The sequence below is a fragment of the Somniosus microcephalus genome, chromosome 27 (assembly GCF_052327205.1).
Source record: "Somniosus microcephalus isolate GS21.2 chromosome 27, FLI_Smic_1.0, whole genome shotgun sequence".
Classification (NCBI taxonomy): Eukaryota; Metazoa; Chordata; class Chondrichthyes; order Squaliformes; family Somniosidae; genus Somniosus; species Somniosus microcephalus.
Window position 1 is genome coordinate 13,808,868 of NC_141013.1, and position 22,148 is coordinate 13,831,015.

Sequence of the window (22,148 nt, forward strand, 5' to 3'; positions counted from 1 at the left end):
CTCCACTAACCACAGGGCTATGACCATGCCGAACCTAGACTCATGTCCAATTTCCTGCCCGCTCCCCGTAACCCTTAATTCCCTTTACTTCTAGGAAACTATCTATTTCTGTTTTAAATTTATTTAATGATGTAGCTTCCACAGCTTTCTGGGGCAGCAAATTCCACAAACCTACCACCCTCTGAGTGAAGAAGTTTCTCCTCATCTCAGTTTTGAAAGAGCAGCCCCTTATTTTAAGATTATGCCCCCTAGTTCTAGTTTCACCCATCATTGGGAACATCCTCACCGCATCCACCCGATCAAGCCCCTTCACAATCTTATATGTTTCAATAAGATCGCCTCTCATTCTTCTGAACTCCAATGAGTAGAGTCCCAATCTACTCAACCTCTCCTCATATGACCACCCCCTCATCCCCGGGATTAACCGAGTGAACCTTCTTTGTACTGACTCGAGAGCAAGTATGTCTTTTCTTCTGATGTATGAAGGAAAGCTTAAAATAGTTTTGATTAGGTATGGGGGACATCTGCTGGTATAATCAAGAACTACATGCAGAGCTGCACCACGCTGCTGATCTCATGATACAGCAATCCTTGGTATGAACTCCACAGAAGGCATATACACCCACCTGCTCAGACATGGCTGATCAGTAATGAGTAATAGAGACAGAAAATAGTGCAAATACACAAAAGGGCCCGGGGGTGGGGGGAGACCAGCTTATTTCTCTCTTTAGATGCCAATGGATAGCAGGCTAATATTTCAGGCAGAGACTTAATTTGATGAAAAGACTCAGCTTAGTAGAGCTAGTCTTTCCCATCTGTTGCAGATTTTCAGCACTTAAGTGTTGGCAGTATGTTTTGCCCTCTTGTAATGAGTACAGCATAGATTTAAGTAGCCGAACTACATGCATCCATCTTGTAGGGTATACAAAGCCATATTTGGAATAGCTCATAATCTAGGGCACATATCTTCAAAAGGACATGGGACACCACAGGATTCAGCAAACCAACAATAATTTCGGTGCTTGAACATTTGCAGGAATCTGGGAGCCAGAGGGCTGAGATATGCAGCTCGTCAATGCATTCTACCACCCTGAGCAGTGGGGCCCACCGCAAATCAGTTTTTTCATTCTTTAAAAGGAGTTATTCTCAGGTCTGTGCTTTGGCAATAGTTACTGCAATCTCAAGTCCCGAGAGAATGTTCCCTAAGGTTAGGAAAACAAAGATCTCCTGAGGTTGTAACAAAATGCTCTTTTGGTGCATTGGCCCATCCTAGACTTCAGGCTTGAGCAAGTTTCATGTAAAAGAGGTTTGAGTAACAGAGTAATGCAAAGACTAGGTGACTAAAACTGTACACAAGTCATAGAAATTACAGTATAGAAGGGGGTCATTTGGTCCATTGTGCCTGTGCCAACTGTTCAACTAGAGCCATCTACTCTAACCCCCCCCCCCCCCATGCATTAGTATTGCAAATGTTTTTGTACACGGACAGTACAGAACACCCTTTCCTTCTAAACTTCCTCTTCCGAGAATGCATCATCATTAGGTATCAGAATGACATGATTTGAAAGCAAGAATACTAATGGTGTTGCTTCACGTGACCACCAAAAAAAAGATTAACTGTTCATTTGTCTCATGATTTATTTTTGCACGATTGTGTCGAGTGCAGAATAGCTGCCATATTTGCCTTCATATGTCACTGTACTTCAAAGTAATTCGTTCTATGACCTTTTATGAGATTTGAGAGACGATTCACTAAAACAGAGAAGGTTAACAAATCTGACAGAAGTGTTCTAAATTGATGAGGGACTTTGAGGAGGTAAATCAGGGAAAACTATTTCCAGTGGTCAGCAAGTTGGTAACCGGAGGGCGTAAATTGATGATAATCACCAAAAGAACAAAAAGGGAGAAGGTATGGAGATTTCTTTTAATAGACAAGAGACTGTTGTAACTGTGGTAGATACAGAATCTATAATAACTTAAAAAGGGAAGTGAATAAGTCTGGAAAAAAGTTAAAGGGCGGGGGAAAGACACTAAGTGCATAGCTTTTTCCAAGAGAGTTGGTGCAAGCACAATGGGCCAGAGAGCCCCCTTCGATGCCATAGTTCTGTGATTCTATTAAGGAACTATACAAATGGAAGTCTTTTTCTAATCTTTCATGGAGGAAAAGAAAAAACTCAGTGCTGCAAATCTGAACTGAAAACAGAAAATTCTGAACACAGCAGGTGGGTCACCATCTGAAAAGTCAGGTTCATTTACCTTTAATGTACCTTCAGTGAGATGGCATCTATGCTGTTTTTATAGGGTATGACGTAATAGTACAAACTGCATGCTTTTGTAATGCACTTTCTGCACAGTGATAAATTCATTGTTTATTTTACTAAATAACTGTACAAAATCTTTATAATGGCTTTCATTTAAGATCACTTTACACAATATTTACATCCCCACCCCCAAATTTATAAAACTTTATATATAATTTGCTATGTAATAGAAATCTGACCCACTGTATCTGTATTCAACATGCATCTAGTCCACATTCCCTCCCACATAGATTTAAGTTATCTTTTCAGGCAGTCTAAAGCAAATTTAAAAGCCAGCAAAAATGTCTGTAGCTCACTTCTGTAAAATGCATTTAAAATTTAAAAAATGACAATTGTCAAGAAGAGCAATGCTTGAAAAGATCAAATCATGCAGAGTTGTAATAGCACAAAATATAACTCTGGCATTCCCCAAGCAACATTAGCTTTTAGAAGCACACTAGGAATTTAAAATCAAGAAGCAATTAAACTTTTCAGACAGATAATCTAGAACTGAGCCATACTGCGGGAATTTGACACTTGAAAGTTTCCAAAATTGCAGCAGTCGCATTGTGCTGTGTGAGGGACAGAAGCAAGTAGATTAAGAGCAAGAACCCACTCTCTCCTTAAAAGAGGCCCACGGGACTGACTCAATAGCCCTAAAAGTCACAGCAATTGGAAAGTCAAGGCAGCAGCTTTGAAATCTTTCATGTAGGTTTTCAAATTGGAGTTCTGAAATAAGCTTTAGCAGTTTAAGCACGGGGCAAGACAAACTTGGAGTAAGTGTTAAAATGGCATCACTGCTAAACCATCGCAAATGCTTTCAACTTTTATATTTTAAAATACTGTAACTCTCAATGATTTTGGCCCTTCAGTTGATTTCATCCTTCCAGAATACCAACCCTCCTGTCAGCAATTGTACTGTTCCCCTCAACCCAAACCTTTAAGAGAACTTGAACCGTCAAATTCCAATGTGTCCAATCAACTCTCCGGCAAGAATTAATCCCCCTCTCACTCTTGTGAAAGAGATCTCCTAATTGGCCCAGATTTAAGCATGGGGATTCAATCTTGCCTTCAATTAATCCAGGTGGTCTCAGCCAAAGTTTGCACAAACACTTTGGGGGGGGGGGGGGGGGGCACGCGGGGGGAAGACAGGTTTCAACCAGAACGCGCATCCATAACATATACAAAAAGGAACAAAAAAAGTCAACAGAATTTGTCCCTGTAAAGGCAATGCGAAATTTGAATGGTTCAGCTAGCCTTAAGGTGTGAACACAGGTTTACACAGCCCAGCGTTAATGTAGTGTTGCACACTCTCGGTGTTCATTCCATTTGAAGTGCCATTTCACATCCACGGTAACCACCACAAAGCAGTTCCATTATTCAATATATGTGCAGCCCTTCACCCTGCATACCAAGAGAAAAGGAACTGAAACAAAGCCAGCAGAGGATGAAGCCAAGATTGAGGTGTTCTTGTTAACCGACTAGTTTTTTTCTGGAGTAGGTCCTTGTGATGCAGCGGCGAACGGGCACTTTGGTGAAAGAAGAGTAATCCTGGTCAATGTCACCAGCGATTGCCAATCTCTTGCTAGTGGAGCCGTCTGTCTGCGAATCCTCATGCACAGTATCTGTAAAAGAGTCAGCACAATCAAGAATGTAGTTTCTTGCTCTCAAAGCACTTGAGAAGCTCCACCTTTGGCTTAGTGGCTAAATATGTTGCGTGGCGTGGAACAGACCCATTCCAAAATCCCAGGTTCAATTCCTGGCCTATGCTGGGTTATCTAATTTCAGTCTCGAAATTACAACTGGTCTCAACCCTGGGTTAAGGACAGCAAAGACAGACATGCAGACGGGGGTTGCTCCTAATCACCAATGACTTCTACTCAAAAGCACACATGTGGATATCAGATGAGGGCAGGAGCAGTCTGGTCGGTGATGCCCTTCGTGTCAAATACCCTGCCAACATCAAAATTATCTAGGCTCACACAAAGAATTGCCACTTGGGCATGGTACCAGAAGTCTGATAGAACTGGTGGAATTGTACGCCAGCAATTAAACATTTTTGAGAGAGGGAGAAATTTGGGGCAGGGTTGGAAAAGAGGGGAAAAAAAGTGCCCAGTAAGCTGAAGGCAGCTTATAATGATTAGGAATGTAGTTGCTGCAGATTCCCATACCTATGGTAATGGCAGGGAGGCAGAGGCATAGGAACCGTACACAACAGCAACGTGCCAATTTTTCTGAAATTTATCTCTCAGCTGATCCCAGAACTAACTTAATGCAGATCAACACTAAATTTTGTTACTGCAGTGGTACAATTCAAAATACTATTGACAAGTTTTGAATTAGGAAGAGGGCATGCTCCACATTTCCCCACTGCTATTAACCAATTGCCATCTCTTCTAACCAAACTTATGCCATTAAAAATCAGGCCCAAAAAAAAGGCTACTACTGAATACGACACTAACTACTGCGATGTGGAAATTGTTCCATCGATAGCCGACTGCTTTATACAATGTGCACCAGTGGAGTGCTTATGGCAAAGGGCACCCTCCAACCTAGTCCTGGTGGGGATGAGATCTCTGGTGAAAAAGCAAATTCACATATACTTCCCCATTTTTGATCGACCTCTTCATCTAGATAAGAGGGAGCACTGCTGGAGAACAGGAGAGATAACTTGTTTCATTCCAATAAAATCCCATTCCAAAGATTCATCTCTTTACAAACTACAGAGATAAAAATTGTGTTAAATATCAAGATAATCTTTTGTAAGCTTCTTCCTCGGAACGTGATCACCTGATGCTTTAAGAGATCCGGCTGCGATAAAAGAACAAGGTAGCAGCTAGGTTGGTCTGCCAGCACAAGTTCAGCTGTTAGAATGCAGCTTACATCAAGAGGAACCCAGAACAAGAAAATGGGTTTCATTTATTCCAATTTAGTTTAGATTTGCCATGTTTACAGTGGTAAGTGGGAACTGAATCACCCAAATTTCCATACTCTGATTTGACACCCATTTGATGTGTTTGGCATTTGTGCACACTCATTCAGATCCAAAAAGCACTACCCACCTCAGCCAACTAATGAAAGCTCGACACATAGTTAAATAAATGGTGTACAACTTTGAGGGCAGGGAAGAAGGGAGGAAGAAAATAAGAGACTTCCCCCTCCCCTAGTGAATCTCTCTCCCTCTTTCCTTTAGTGTTGTCTAACTTAGATCCATGAAACTATTATGGAAGTAGTAATCAGGCATAATACTTAGATATGAAGGAAGTTTGGACTTTACCTCTGGTACCAGGTCTTCTCTTGGCAGGTGTTCTCCCAGAATACAACAATGGTGACTGAGTGAGTGCCAGCAGGCCACTAGCAGACAGGGTTGATTTAACATTACAGCTAGGTGATGTTACAGCTACAGAACACAAATAAAAAGCCATTACAATCACAAGTAGAAAGCAGCAGCTGTACCCAGTCTCTCCTATATTTGTCAAAAGTTTCTCCGGTACACCTCTATGCAAACTGTTCCCACCTCAAACCCCCAAACAGCAAAAAGTACAGAAGCAGCAAGTCTATTGTGCTGGTCACTCCACTATAGCTGCATGTTTCTGCCTATTGTTCATGGGACACATCACCCCATGCACATGCTTTGACATAGTAATAGGACATGTGCCCTGCTGGAAATGATACGGCTCCCTATTTAATCGATTTCGGGAATTGTAGCCCCTTCAGCTGCGATTACTGCCAACATCCCCCGGTTTGGTGGTGGTGGGAAACTGGCTGAGCAGTTACTGAGACAGCTGAATTATAAACAGCACCCTTGCTTCCACACTGCACACACTTCCTGTACTTTTCTTTGGAGCTTTGTTCCTTTTTTCTGTGCACACACCAATGTTAAGTGAAGAAAGTAAAGCGTGGAAACAATGAAACAACTTTCAGTTACTTGCTTACAAGAATTTGGTTTCAAATCTAAACATTGGTTGTAATTTTCTGTTCATTACAACATTGCTTCTAATTTTATCAGCTCAGTTTTATTTCCTCTTATTGCTAATCAGGCTTTCTCCTGCCATTTTTTGTTTCTCTCTGCCCTCTATTTTTTAAACTTCTATTTGCTCACTTCCCGCCGCTTAGGATTTGAGGGCGACTACATTTGGTGGAATCTTTTCCACATATGTACCTGCAATTCTATCTTTTCCTCATCCCATCCAACCTCTAACGACCTAATTCCTCAGAATCCCTCTCCCACCCAGTTTGCCTCTGTAAACATGTTTGCTCACAAGGACATCAGAATGCTCAAGGCCATTGGAAAGCAGCAACTGGCTGCCGCCCTGTAGTGCTTGTTGACCGAGATTCAATGCAAAAGCAGGAACAAGACGACATACATATGGAGGCACAGTTCAGCATCTCTCAAATGGTTTTAGTAGTTTATAAAATTGGTGCTCATTTCCAGCCACATCCAACCTCCAAACCTTGCAACAAACTGCAAAAACTTAACATGTGTCTTTTAAAAGGTCAAGATTAACTAGCACCCAAAATCAGCAATTTGGACTGCTAGTCGTCTGCAGATTGGACTCCAATTTAAATGGATTCAGTTTTAGCAATGCTTCAACTGCAAAATTAGTATCATGCAACTTCATTATAACCAACTAAGTGTGATCATACCCATCTTTTAAGAAGGGACTAGCTATACTGTGTCATTATACGGTGACACTCTCACTTGATTTTCAGTTGAAGGAAGCTGCATTTAACATAGAAGATTGGAGCAGGAGTAGGACATTTCTCTCCGAGCCTGCTCCGCCATTCAATGCGATCATGGCCGATCATCCAAATTCAGTACCCGGTCCCGGCTTTCTCCCCATACCCCTTGATCCCTTTAGCCTTAAGAAATATACCCAACTCCTTCTTGAATATATTTAATGTATTGGCCTCTACTGCTTTCTGTGGTAGAGAATTCCACAGGTTCACCACTCTCTGGGTGAAGAAATTCCTCATTTCCTAAATGGCCTACCCCTTATCCTTAGACTGTGACCCCTGGTTTTGGACTCCCCGACCATCGGGAACATCCTTCCTGCATCTAGTCTGTCTAGTCCTGTCAGAATTTTATAAGTTTCAATGAGATCCCCTCTCATTCTTCTAAACTCCAGCGAGTACAAGCCCAATCAACCCGATCTCTCCTCATACGTCATTCCTGCCATCCCAGTTATCAGCCTGGTGAATCTTCGCTGCACTCCTTCCATGGCAAGAACATCCTTCCTCAGATAAGGCGACCAAAACTGCACACAATACTCAAGGTGTGGTCTCACCAAGGCCCTGTACAACTGCAGCAAGACATCCTTGTTCCTGTACTCAAACCCTCTCGCTACGAAGGCCAACATGCCATTTGCCTTCTTAACCGCCTGCTGCACCTGCATGCTTACCTTCAGCGACTGGTGCACAAGGACACCCAGGTCTCGTTGCACTTCCCCTTCTCCCAATCTATTGCCATTCAGATAATAATCTGCCTTCCTGTTTTTGCCACCAAAGTGGATAACCTCACATTTATCCACGTTATATTGCATCTGCCATTTAAGGTTGCAACCCCTCCCCCTCAACAAAGCAGACAAATCCACAGCTAAACTTAATAATCCAGTCATCACCTCCAACAGGCAAATTCACACCATTGTAATGACAATTATGGATTTGCTTGTTTCAAGGTCAAAGTATCTTGAGCTGCAGTTCCATTAACCCTCCCTCCCAAAAGAAGCGGATACTGCAACAGCTAAGCTACGGTGCAATATTTACTGAATTAGAATTTTGGGAAAGGCAAGGGAAGTAGGAAAATCACCTGGACTATTGAAGACGACCTCATCTTCAATTGAAGGCTGCCACGTAAAGGTTGTGTGAAAAGGAGTGAAAGGGCTGGGTGGAGACTGCTCCTTTTGTTTCTCTTCCAATGAAAATCCCATATCTGAAGAGGCTGCCATCAAATTTGCTTCCTTGCGCTTTTTAGCTTCTCTTTCCTCTTCCGGCACGGGAGAAATAAAACTACTCCCACGTTTTCTGGACCGAAGGCCAAACTTTTCCACTGGACTATCTGGAAATCTCTGGTCCCATTCGACACTAGGGGATTGATCTTGTAACCTGCTCACTCCTTCCATTTCAACCTCTTCCAAAGGCACAGCTTTGTTGCTGTAGTGCTCTGTATAAAAGTTATCTTCCTTTTGCATAGCAGTCGCCTCTCCAGTCTTCTGCCTCTTCCCACTAAGTGGAGTTGTGGCTGCTTTCTTCTTTCGCGGCCAGTTTTTGATGGCATCTGGTGTTTGGGAAGGCCTGATCTTGTGTGTGGGCGAAGGTGTCCAGGGGACAGCTCCCAAATCTGCTTGTGACGGAGAAGAAGTGTTAGAGGAGCACTGGGTTGGAGTATATGACTGGCAGATGTAAGTCTGTACCCCACCTTTCCTGGGCGTAGCCTTTGCTGGAGTGCTGTGGGAAGTATGGAAACAAAATGATGGGGATATATGGCCTCCTTCTATTTTGCCTGAATGCTTAACACACCACGGTGCACTTCTCTCACCTAATGGGCTTTCACACCCACTCCTTTTTACACAGACCGAGGGAGGACTACCATTGCTTTTGGTGACAGAACGCTGCAGCTGTGGGCTAATCACCGTACTGGAACTGGTCCGTTTGAATCGGAGTTTGGGAAGCCCAGAGTCTTGCATTTCCAGCTCAACCTCATAGGTTGGCATCGGCGGCCAATTCTGATCCTTTGGAGTTGAGATTTTCCTGGGAACTTCCGGCATCTGTTGCTGTGCAGCTGCGAGTCTCTGCCTCCTGTCTGGAGTCCAGCGGAATTCATAAGACGTGGATTCCCTTTGAAGCACGGGGGATTTAGTAGCAAGTACAGAGTTCGAAACAATGGAACTGGACGCTTTTCTCAGCACGGCAAACTTCATTTTCAAGCCAGAGCTTTCACTTTGTACAAGTCTCACCTGAGAGATGTCACTACTGTCTTCTGTTTGAGAGCTAGCTGCACCAGAATCTGTTGTACTAGCCAAAGAAGATGAATCCAGTCTCTCCGATATCAAACTGACATTGGAAAGAAGTTCGGAAACAGTGTGCTGAGAAGAGCGAGAGAGAGAACGTGAAGCATCTAATGCTACAACAGCATTAAAACAGTCCTGTCCAAGATTCCGTAAGTTATCGTTAGTTGCTGGCCAACTATCAGAAATGGTTTCGTTGGGGTCACAGCTTTCATTAGTGTTAGGGATCCCAAAGTTTCCTCGAGGTACACTCACCCACAAACTGGATTCTTGCGAGACATGTTCCCTCTCGAGCTTGGATTTGCCAAATGCCTTGCGGTTCTTTGGAGACTTACTCTGTACATTGTAAATTGTGCTTCTGGTTTTTTCTGGGGATACTAGAACTGCTTCACTCCTAGAAGTTGGTCTGAGTGGTGTACGCAGTATTGGCCTAGATTTAGACAACGTACTCATGTCATTTTTAGATGGTGTAATGTTAAACCCAGACCTTGTTCGTATTGGGGTTTTGAGATGTGGCAGTGTTGAACGAGATATGGATGGCGACCGAGTCTTTATTGGACTTTTGGGTGGTGTGGAGTTATATTTGGACAGTGTCTTTTGATCAACTTTTGAGAGTGCAACATTAAGCCCAATCCTTGTTCTTGGGGATTTGAGGTGTGGAGATGTTGCAGTATATTTAGATAGCTCTGTCACCTCAGATTTTGATCGTGTTACATTAAACATTGATCGTGTCTTTACCGGGCTTGTAGGTGATGTTGCAGTATATTTTGATGGTATTGTCATCTCAGATTTTGACGGTGTTACATTAAACATTGACCGTGTTCTTACCAGGCTTTTGGGTGATGTTACATTATATTTTGGTGTCTTCATCTCAGATTTTGACAGTGTACCATGAAACCCAACTCTCGTTCTTGCTGGGCTTTTAAACTGCATTGCACCAAGTCTAGCTGGCGTATGCACATTATACATCGATCTCGTCATCACTGGAGTTTTCAAGGGCGTTCGAGGACTGGTTTTCCAGATACTCCTTGGTGTAGAAGGGGTGCTTCCATTTGCTTTCTGAGATATGCTCTCATTTGGTGAGCATGAATCGAGTTCTTTATTAGGAGTCCTCTTCAAAGGTTTTGGTGTCCTCGTTCGGGGAGAAACTGCAAAACATTTCATTGCAGTGCGAGAGAAGAACGACTCATCCGATTTTGATTTCCTTAACTTTACTTTTCCTGGTGTACAAGGGGTTGATGATTTATCTTTTGACAAAGTAGTGATCAAATGAGTTGGAGATTGCTTTTTGGACACCCTTACTGGATTATTCAACACAGATACACTTTTCCCCAGTGTTTTCACTTGGGAAGCAAATTCTACAGCCTTTGAAGACACAGCAAGAACATTTACTGTTGAGCTGTTTCTGCAAGGAGATGCCAAGCGCTCACTCCGTCTGAAAGATGGTTTGTCTGGCGAATGGTCCTTGTAAGGAGATGCCAGCATTAGATGCCCACTGGCTGTGGAAGGGGATTTAAACGGGGATTGGACTTCCATTTTCCAGAGTGAAGGACCTTTGTTAGGCATTGTTTTAATCAGACGTTCACTTCGCCTAGGTGACTGAAATTGTGAATCTGTTGCCATTTTCATTGGCGAAGACCCTTTACTTAAGTAACCGTTGGTGTGATTTCTTGTTGTTGGGCTCTTGGAGCTCTTTACTTTCTTCCTTGATGTCAGACAGTGGGGTGTTTGTGGGGAATTTTGGGTGGCTCTGCTCTTGTCTGGGGAGCTCAGCAGTTGCTCAGGAGTTGGCTTTGGACCCTGAGGGCATTAAAGAGACAAAATGATTAAAATGGAATTTCCAACAGTTCATTAGCCCTAAGCTTTCACAAAAAGTTGACGGGACTAAAAATACAATGTCAGCTGACTAGCAAAATGCTGACTAAAAAATTGTCAATTGCTAATATTGTGCGAACTAAACTAGCAACCCAAAAGCTTATTCTCCAGATATTCAGTCTTTTCCCTTTAAGTAGAGTTCGTTCTACTAGTGGAATGTAACATTTACTACAATTTGCAAAAGTTAATTTCGAAAATGACACCGTGGTAAATGTGTGCGTTCAGGTTAAAAGGATGTTAATACGAAGGAATGGGGCACCTTTCATTCCAAGCACCCAGTTATCAGCATTTGCACCATCTTTACATTAAAGGTATTAAGTTTCAAAACTTTACTGTTCAGAAAGGAGCTATGATCTTCTGAATCAAATATTTAGCACTGCTTTCAGAGTAAATAATCCATCTGTACTGCAAGAAGGAAGTACACAAGTGGGAAGGCGGCAGGAGAGGAAAAGCCCACTTCATTCATCCAATCAATTTTTTTTTCCCCCCAATAGCACATCTGATTTTATTTTATCCCCCTCTTGAATAAGATTTGTAAGTTCCATCATACCTGAACTACCGATAAAATCTCAGAGCCTGAACAGTAGCTTTTTGATGAACCCTTCTCTTTAGGACTGATGAGCCCACGTACAGCACCAAAGAAAAGCCGATTTGGAGACTGGCTGCTTCGGTTGTCTAAAGAGAAGAGACCAAGTTAATTAAGTGCATTAGAAACATTTGCTTTTAGTGAGTGCAAAGTTTGAACACCAATTCTACAATACTAAAGACTTGCATTAATGCAGTGCCTTGTCTCAAACTCTCTAAGTGTTTTACATACAATGATCTACTTTGAAGCACAAGTAACTTTGTGTTTTCGGGGCAAAAGCTGTGCCATTTTCATGCAGCACAATCCCACAAACAAGAGATGAATGGCCAGTTGTCAGTTTTTATTTTGGTAGTCCTGGTTCAGAGGCCAATTCTGGCCAACACACTGGAAATTCCCTGTTCTTTCAATAATTGCATGGTACTGTTGTCATCCACTGAACAGGCCTCCCTTTTACAGATCATTCCATCAGTACTGCATTAGTGTGTCAGTCTAGATTGGGCCTCAAACCCCCAGCCTTCTGACTCAGAAAAGAACATTATCAACTGAACGAAGCCAATACTTGCATACCCAGCTTCTTTTCCACATTGTGTTTAAAAAAAGCAGATGACTGTACACCCAATCACACAATGATTTTCTTTAATGTTCCATTAGAAAGGTATTCAAAAACAATTTAAAAAAGATTGTTAAACATAATGCTTGCTCTCTAGTGGCTTGGTGGTTAACAACATTGCCAGAGATCAGAAATTCTTGGATTCGATTCCTGGTGTGCGCTGAGTTAACTGACCTCAGCTGGACAGGAATTTTAGTTGGTGGGATAAAGTTACCCGTAGGACCCCTGAACTATGCAGCAAAACAATCTGCCTGGGTCCCCACTTGATTCAGTGACCCTTTCTTGTGAAGTTCACATCGATGTCAGGTAAGAATAGAAACAGGCTCAACTGTGATGCCCCCAATTATGAAATAGCCCACCAACATGCAGAGTCTAGGTTGAAAGATGAAGAATGGCTGGCGCCCATGGAACAGTATCAAAGGGGGGAGATGGAAATTGGAAAATACACAATCAACCGTTTGATAATTTTTTTTTTTTTTTAATGTTTATAAAATCGAAACTTGAGGAAGTCTTCCCATCATGTCCACTTAAAAAAATCAACTTCAGCAAACCAATGATTTGCTGAGGTTGTGACCTAGGGATGAACAAAAACAACTCACCCATTTTTCAAAAGCAACATGGATAGATGTAGATCATGATAAACTGTTTATTACTTGGAAGTAATTTAAACTTTGATTACCTGCTCTTTGTGCTTTCCTTGCCTGTATTTGTGACAATGAATGGACTCGCTCCAGACTCCGAGACATTGGGCATGATCCAGAGTAGAAGGAACTCGAATGACTTCTGGCAAGAGATGCCTTCCTGATGCGTGGGCTCCTCCTTAGATTTGGGTCTACACACAAGGAATAACTATATAAGGAAGGGAAAACTCTTTTTCAAGGTTGAAATGAGTATTGAATAATTTCAGGAAATGGGATAAAAATTGGCATTTAATTACGATCACTTAGATGACATTTAAAATATGTGATCAGATACTTCAATCATGCGAGATTGCTGCTGCGCAACATAAGAAATAAAAGCTGCATTGTGAACTCTCCTAATGTCTAGAGTAATCTAGCAGGCACAGTGGTGAATTCAGATATTTATCACCCTATTTTTATATTTCTTTGTCACTAATTTCAATTTATCCCCTCTTGTTCCAATCATCTGATTGACCTTGAAGTAATATTCTGGGTTCATATGGCTAGCAATATGTTTTCTCTGAACTGGTTCACCCACTTGAGAAACTTTTCTAATCTAAATATACATCACAACTCATTTGATAGCCTAAGATAACTAGCTTTCTAACTCCGAGGCAAATCATCTGTCCATGGCTATATTTCATACAATCTTAGATACAGCACAAGAGATGGTCATTGGGCCCATCGTGCCTGTACCGGCTCTTTGAAAGAGCTATCCAATTAATCCCAGTCCCCTGCCCTTTCCCCATAGCCGTGCAAATCTTTTCCCTTCAATTATTTATCCAATTCCCCATTGAAAGTTATTATTGAAGCTGCTTCCACTGCCCTTTCAGGCAGTGCATTCCAGATCATAACTCGCCGTGTTAAAAAAAATTCTCATCTCGCCCCGGTTCTTTATTTTGTACCATTCTTTAATTCAGTGAAAGGACTTAACATTGGCAGTTTGTGAAATTTAACTTAGTGAATCTAAAGTGCACGAACAGTAAATGAAATACTCGATCCATCGCCCAAAGACTTACCAGCAGACAGTGCTTTCTCTGGAGATTCTTCCACAATGCCAACATCAGAACCAGACTCTGAGCACCTGCAGAAAGACAGATATGAAACATTATTTTCAAACAAGATTGCTGACATATCTAAAAAGAGAACCTTTCCCTCATTATAGATTGTAATTACTGGCGTATGAAGATTCCAGTGATGTATTCTGACAGGTAATAGAAAGGTAATTGCATTTCATTCTGTATATGGTCACATACCTCCCTCTAATCTGCTTGTGCAGGAGTCGGCGTGACACCTGTTTGTGAAGCGGCGTCTCAGTCACCTTCTTGGTCAGTAATTTCCGATGACCTAAAAAGGCAAAATATATTCAACTTATTCCCTTCCCTTGTTAAGTAGATTTGAGATCCATTGTACAACTAACAAAAATGACTCGACAAGCTTAAATAAAATAAATCGCAATGTGTCATCATATTTCTGTTGTAGGAACATAGGAACAGGAGGAGGCCATTTAGCCCCTCGAGCCTATTCCCCCATTCAATGAGATCATGGCTGATCTGCGACCTAACTCCATATACCCGTCTTTGCCACATATCCCTCAATACCTTTGGTTAACAAAAATCTATCAATATCAGATTTAAAATTAACAATTGACACAGCATCAATTGCCGTTTGCGGAAGAGAGTTCCAAACTTCTACTACCCTTTATGTATAGAAGTGTTTCCCAACTTCACTCCTGAAAGGCCTGGATGCAATTTTTAGACTATGCCCCCCCAGAGTCCTAGACTCCCCAACCAGCAGAAATAGTTTCTCTCTATCTACCCCATCAGTTCCCCTTAATATCTTGAAAACTTTGATCAAATCCTCCCCATAACTTCTAAATTCCAGGGAATACAACCCCATTTTGTGTAATCTGGAGGAAGCTTATAAAGTAAAATTTCTGTTTAAAGCACCTCTGGCTGGAGTAGTCAGTAGCAATCATAGCAGCAGACACAACCCCAAAAGGAGTACATAAAGAGTAGACGATATATTTAAATATAGTCAGTTCAACAACATAACTTCATGTATCTTTACCGTTATCAGTTTTTCCTTCACTGTGTTGGTGCCTCACTCCCTCAACAACCGACACAGACTGGCTCTTCGGCATCTTCGATTTCTTCCTCGGAGACAAGTTTTCCCGATTAAACAGGTTCCTTCTCACTTTTGTAACCTCTATTTGGGGGGGGGGGGGGGAAGGGAAGGGAGGGTTGTCAGAAAACAGAGGAGCAAGATCATTTGAGTGGTAGCCAGCCATTAAATTAAATTAAACATGAAAGCTTCACAGATTAATTAGTGCAATTTATTTTAGGAGTTAAGTTAGGAAACACTTCTACATGCAAAGGGTGGTAGAAGTTTTGAACTCTCTTTCCTCCTTTAAGATGGTCCTTAAAAGCTACGTCTTTGACCAAGCTTTTGGTCATCTTCCCTAATTTCTCCTTGTGGCTCGGTGTCAAATTTTATTCTCTAACACTCCTGTGAAGAGCCTTGGAATGTTTTACGACGTTAAAGATGCTATATAAATACAAGCTGTTGTTGTACACACCAGGCAGTGTATGGACAGGCACGACAGGATTCATTGTTGCCAGTTTTCTTCCCTCCCTAAAAGCATAAATTCCATTTGGGAAACATTTCCATTAGCATAGACGCCGCTCGAATACCTGACTACGTAAAGTGTAGAGATCAGCAGACTATTCCACTATAGAGGCATCATAGACTAGCCCAATCCTGGTCGCACTCGACATTAACATGCAGGTACTTTCCAGCAAGGGTTACTGGATAGTAACCAGAAGCACAAACCATAGCTGATTTTTTTTTTTTTTTTTTTTTTTTTAAACCCGCCTAGCCCAGGGGCCGAGATCAGCCAACTCAGCACAGAGCAGGAATTGAACCCAGGACCCTCCTCTGTGTTGGGTCAGACGAATCTCCAAGCAAGCTTTCAACATTCTTTAATGTTACCGCATTCCTCCCAGCCACAGTAATTGCTAAACTAGACTATTAATTACTACCAACAGCTAACCCCACAGCACAACAGCCCTGCAATTAGGTGGAACTTTACAATCTTAAAAGCCAGCTATACTAAACGTTTGGTCCCTTAGCCACCATTTTCCTGTGAAGTCTACAGGATGTTGTTGCTTTACTGTCAATCCAAACCCAACTGATACTGAAGCAATTTTCGAAGTCTAAAGCATCTACCCAAACTAATGCCAACGGTTACCAATAGAAAGTTCAAAGCCTGAACAAGATAGTCTCTGAATCACTTCTCTCATTAATGGTTTCAAAGGATGAACCAAATATCATTGTTGGTGGCAATTAATGGCCTTCCTCGGTGGGCAGTCGGCTATGCTCAGGAGCATTGGTTTATGGTAACTGAATGCATCAAAATTAGTTGAATTACAATGGATTCCAGAATTTTTACTTGATGTTTTGGAGACGCCTACATCCAATGAATGAATGAAAACAAAAATCACCTAACAATGCATCAATACTCCACACATATTAAGCTTACAGCATCAGGGACTGGCTAGTTTTATAAATAGAAAGTAACATCTTTCACAAAATTCCATTTGCTCTGTCCACATCCTCTGTAGAAACTATTCTTCAAGATGTATTTCTACACCATGCCAAACAACAAAGTTCATTTTTTTCATTTCTCACTACCTCAAAAAATGCCAACTATGAAAAATGCAAATTGTAATATATTCTATACTGAATTGTCATTCTAGCAGGAAAAACAATGAATAATGCACCAGTTTACAGCCAACCTAAATTCTCTTGGGAAGTAAAGAAAAATTCACTAAGTGCAGTTACTTGCAGCTCTTACCGATAGCTACCTTATTTAAAAAAACAAAAAAAATTGTGCCTTTTAGTACAAATATATTTTGCCCCTCTATTTAGGCACCCACAGTATTCTTCCTCTGTAAAAGGTGGAGGATGTTAGGTCTTGCTCTCAACAGCATCTTGCATTTATATAGCACCTGTAGCATAGAAAAATGTCCCAAAGTACTTCACGTAGGCATAATTTAAATTTTTTTTTTTTTTTTTTTTTAAAAAGGGCATTGAACAAAAGATAATATTAGGAAGGACTGAGCAAAAGCTTGTCCAAAGGCATAGGTTTTAAGGAGGATCTTAGGAGGCAACGGAGTTGTAAATGTTGAATAGGATATTGGGAGAGCTCCCTTGCTCTTCTGTAAATAATACAGTTGGATCTTGTGTGTCCACCCGAGCAGGCAGATGAGGCCTCAATTTAACATCTCAACTGAAAGAAGGCACTTCTAATAGCGCAGTACGCCATCAGTACTGCACTGAAGAGATTGCTAGGTGCCCCTGCCATGGGACTCCATATCCACCCCCCTGCACACTGTATGATCTACAGGATGCACTGCAGCAACTCACCTAGGTTACTTAAGACAGTTCCTCCTTCCTCTAAACTCTACTACCACAAACAAGAACAGCAATGTTGTTGGAACAAGGGCAATCTTGTACCCCTCCAAGGCACACAGCACCCTGATTTGGGCATAAATCGCCATTCCTTCATCACCACTGGATCAGAATCCTGAAATTCCCTATCGAGCACTATTGTGGGAGCATCACCACCAGAATGCAGCTGTGATGGAGTGAGGGGCAGATGCAAAAAAGCTAGAATCAGAACCAATGTTCCCACTAATTTTTTTTTTTGGGGGGGGGGGGGGGGGGGGGGCATGCGGCCCTTTTAAATTTCCGTGCATACGCGGTTTTTCCATTTAACAGTTGCCTGTGCGGGACCTCCAGACCGCTGCGTGGCCACGCGGCTCAATGGGAACATTGGTCAGAAGTATAGAGGTATGGTGGAGAGGGGCTGTGACAGATTCGTAAAATGAGGATTTTGAATATGTTGAACCATGGGATCAGCTTGCTAGTTAGCTGGCAGAATGCTAACATTACGAACAGATGCCAATTTTAGAGTACTGAAGCTGCACAACAAAAAAAGGAAATCAAACTGCAACAAATTTTTGAATTCACCAGCAATAAATGCTGTCGTATTTGCCTCGCACATATCGGATTAGTGAGCCATACAACAACACACAAGAGGGGGTTATCACCCAAATGTCCAGACTATGACGTAATCAAGACGTTAGTTATTCCGTAACCAATCACACAGGTCTTACCACTCAGTGGCACAATACTAAATCTATATTTAACAGAATCGTAGATGTTAGTGCACAATGTAAATATGGCCAAATCATACCTTGCACTTCCTTTTGTGATGAAGGTGGTGGTAGCACTGGCTGCTCAATGGCAAAGGACTGACAAGGCTGCAATTTTCCCTGTTACAATAAACACTTTTGATTAATACAATTTCCAGCTACACTCAGATTTTCATGCTGTAATCTTCTACACAAGTTACAAGATGTTCATATATTTTACATTTGTAGAGTTATTTCGACAGGTTCTTCAATCAATCATTCCTTTTAAGGCAAAATAGATGATGTAAATAAAGCAAGATTGAAAATAGTACAGGTACGCTATCCCTTATCCGAAAGCCTTGGAACCAGCTGAGTTTCGGTTTTCAGATTTCAGACGGTATTATTATAAGACTGGGAAATTTGTATTTAATATAAATTTTAAAAGTTCAAGCTACCTCTTGCGACTGTTCCGTGTCTCATTCCCCTTCCTGCTTCTCTGGAAAGCCGGATATCGGCTGACTCCTACTAAGCTGGCCCGCAAATCAGGTCGGGTTGGGGGGGGGGGGGGGGGGAGAAAAGAATATCGGACGGGCCGCTGCAGCTATCGGACCGGCCGCTGTATTGTTGGGTTCACTCTCCCGGTGCCTCCTTCACACTGCCCTGCTCGGCCTGCAATCTCCTACCCACGAGGGAACTCTGTGACCCTCTGCCCTGCTCAGCGTAAGTCGTGCGCCACTCTGGTCATGTCGTGCGCACGACTTACGCTGAACGAAAAAACTTTCGGTTTTTAGAGGTTTTCGGAAGTTCGGATAAAGGATAGTCTACCTGTATTGACAGAATAATCTTACACAAGTGAAGAATGGACCATATGAAATACTTCTCCCAGACAGATGCAGCACAGGACAAGTACAATGCATAGCCATTGCAATACTGCCCTACAATGTGCCTAAACAATGAGGAGGATAGTAACAGACTTCAGGAGGACATGCACAGACTGGTGAAATGGGCAGACATATGGCAGATTAAAGTTAACGCAGAGAAGTGTTAAGTGATGCGTTTTGGTAGCAAGAATGAAGAGAGGCAATATAAACGAAATGATACAAATTTAAAAGGAAGAGAGACACCTGGGGGTATATGTACACACATCTTTGAAGGTGGCATGACAAGTTTAGAATGGGATCCTTGGCTTTATTAACAGAGGCATAGAGTACAAAAGCAAGGATGTTATGCTAAACCTTTATTAAAAAAAAAAAACTGGTTAGGCCTCAACTGGGGTATTATGTTCAATTCTGGGCACCACACTTTAGGAAGGATGTCAAGGCCTTGGAGAGGGTGCAGAAGAGATTTACTAGAATGGTACCAGGGATGAGGGACTTCAGTTATGTAGAAAGACTGGAGAATCTGGGGTTGTTCTCCTTAGAGCAGAGAAGGTTAAGAGGAGATTTGCTAGAAGTGTTAAAATCATGAACGGTTTTGATAGTGAGCAACTGTTTCCAGTGGCAGAAGCGTCAGGTACCAAAGGACACAGATTTAAGGTGATTGGCAAAAGAACCAGAGGCGACAGGAGGAAACAATTTTTTAAAAATCCTACTGAACTCCACAAATAAACTCTAAAGCCTGCACATCTGCCAATGCACTTTATTATGTTTATGTTAATGTATTACAAGCCAAATGAATGTTGAATGTTTAAATGTCTTAATCTAAATGTACACTCTTGGGAGCCGCAAGCCTACATTTCGTTGTACTGCACTTGTGCACTAACAATGACAATAAAGTTGATTATTATTATTATTGTTGTGATCTGGAATGCACTGCCTGAAAGGGCGGTGGAAGCAGATTCAATCACAGCTTTCAAAAGGGAATTAGATAAATACTTGGAAAAAAGATTTGCAAGGCTATGAGGAAAACAGCAGGGGAGTGCAACTAGTTGGATAGCTCAAGAGCCAGCACAGGCACGATGGGCTAAATAGCCTCCTTCTGTGCTGTCTCGTTCTATGATAAACCTCAACCTATCATATGAAAACTGACTTCTGTACAGTTTCAGGCAGATGTTTTGAAATGGCAACTTTGCATTAAAATACAAAACACTACTTCCTTTCCAGTGTGTCGAGGTTTGTATCAGTTAACTACAGGAAAGAGGGGAATATTTTGAAATTAGCTTAGTTCTGGCAGTCAAGGTTGTTTGAAAAACAAGCCTGCTCTTAAAGAGTATTTCTTGTAATTTTCATGCACCAAGGTCTACAATTTCAGCTGCACCTATTCTTCCCTGCACTTCGCCTGCCATCACCCCCACCCCACCTCCAGGGTCCTGATCAGAAATTCCAGCAGGCTTTAGCAGAAGTACAATTTCAGATTTATAAATAGTTACTTCCACCCAAGCAACTTACCCGTTTCACAGATTTTTTGGGCATTTGAATTTGTCGCAAATTATGGGACATCTCAGACATGCTCCGATGCCTCGTCAGTGGAAGGCTCCTAAAAGAAAGTATTTGAACAGTGCTGGGTTTTGAATGCTCACATTTAGAATCGATAGCTAGATTTACTGCACAGAACACAAATTTTACACCTTTAACCCATGTATCTCAAACTTTAGTGCGCATTGGCAATTTAACTTTGTAATACAGGAAACTTTCGTTTAACCGGAGGTTAAAAGTCCGGAAAGCTCTATCTACCGGCAAAATTCAGGAGCCATTTTCTATAAGTTTTTTTTACTTCTCGTTGCTTTTTTTTCCCCGTCAGGCTCTGCAAGGTCTGTAGCTAAGCAACGGGGTTTGTTGATTCACACGGAGCTGAAAAGCTCTATGTTTTAACATTGCCGCTGGTTTATACGGCAGTTTTGATCTAACGGCACCAGCTCAGCCCTGTCAGTGCCGGATAGCAGAAAGTTTCCTGTAAGTAGATCTGGTTTCCTCCAGAGAGCTACATTGTTAACCTGCAAACTTTCATGTCTTACTCAAGACATCCCAGCTGACAGCAGCGCTGTTCAGGCAAAGAAAACATGCATGCAAGACTTCCAACTCTGGACTAAACAGCTGATTTGGCAGTTGTACAGAAAACAGAGCTCTTGCCCTCAGTATCAAACAAAATGTCACCCTTTCAACACCCTACGAGGTGTGGCTGGGAGGTAAGGGACTTTTAAATTCTAGATGGAACAAAGTAGCTGTGTTCCCCTTGCTGTCAAATACTTTAACAATTGCTTTTCTGATCTGCAAAGCACAATTTTTATTAAAAAATCAGGACATCCCAAAAAACACTTCACAGCCAATTCATTACTTTAGAAATGTGGTCACTGTTAGTACTGCATTGAAGAACATAAGGACGTAAGAATTAAGAGCAGGAGTTGGCCATATGGCCCCTCGAGCCTGCACTGCCATTCAATAAAATCATGGCTGATCTTCGACCTCAACTCCACTTTCCTGCCCGATCTCCGTATCCCTCGATTCCCTTAGAGTCCAAAAATCTATATCTCAGCCTTGATAGACAGATTTTTGAAAGGTAAGGGAATCAAGGGTTATGGGGAGCGGGCAGGGAAGTGGAGTTGAGGCCAAGATCAGATCAGCCATGATCTTATTGAATGGCGGAGCAGGCTCGAGGGGTCAAATTACCTACTCCTGCTCCTACATCTTATGAATATGCTCAATGATCCAGCATCCACAGCCCTTTGGGATAGAGAATCCCAAAGATTCACAACCCTTTCAGTGAAGAAATTCCTCCTCATCTCAGTGTTAAATGACCAACCCTTTATCCTGAGACTATGCCCTCTAGTTCTGGACTCTCCAGCCAAAGGAAGTATGAGCCTATATTATATGTTCAAATCTATTGTGTTATGGCACGCATGCATCATTCACACTGTGGACCTATTGGTTCTTACATTTATCCGATACCATACTGG

At 41.9% G+C, this 22,148-nt stretch overlaps 1 protein-coding gene across 1 annotated transcript in view; it reads right to left on the reverse strand.

Moving 5' to 3' along the window:
* Positions 1-2,343: 2,343 nt before the first annotated feature.
* Positions 2,344-22,148, reverse strand: part of ticrr (TopBP1-interacting, checkpoint, and replication regulator) — a 44,627-nt gene continuing 24,822 nt past the window's right edge. Inside the window, exons 13-22 of the mRNA XM_085968552.1 lie at positions 20,644-20,731; positions 18,319-18,397; positions 15,129-15,266; positions 14,315-14,405; positions 14,078-14,142; positions 13,058-13,210; positions 11,733-11,857; positions 8,110-11,107; positions 5,578-5,700; positions 2,344-3,925 (exon numbers count right to left, since the gene is read on the reverse strand). Of these exons, the coding sequence (XP_085824678.1) occupies positions 3,774-3,925; positions 5,578-5,700; positions 8,110-11,107; positions 11,733-11,857; positions 13,058-13,210; positions 14,078-14,142; positions 14,315-14,405; positions 15,129-15,266; positions 18,319-18,397; positions 20,644-20,731 (4,012 nt within the window). The 3' untranslated portion in view covers positions 2,344-3,773. The remainder of the gene's footprint in view (positions 3,926-5,577; positions 5,701-8,109; positions 11,108-11,732; positions 11,858-13,057; positions 13,211-14,077; positions 14,143-14,314; positions 14,406-15,128; positions 15,267-18,318; positions 18,398-20,643; positions 20,732-22,148) is intronic.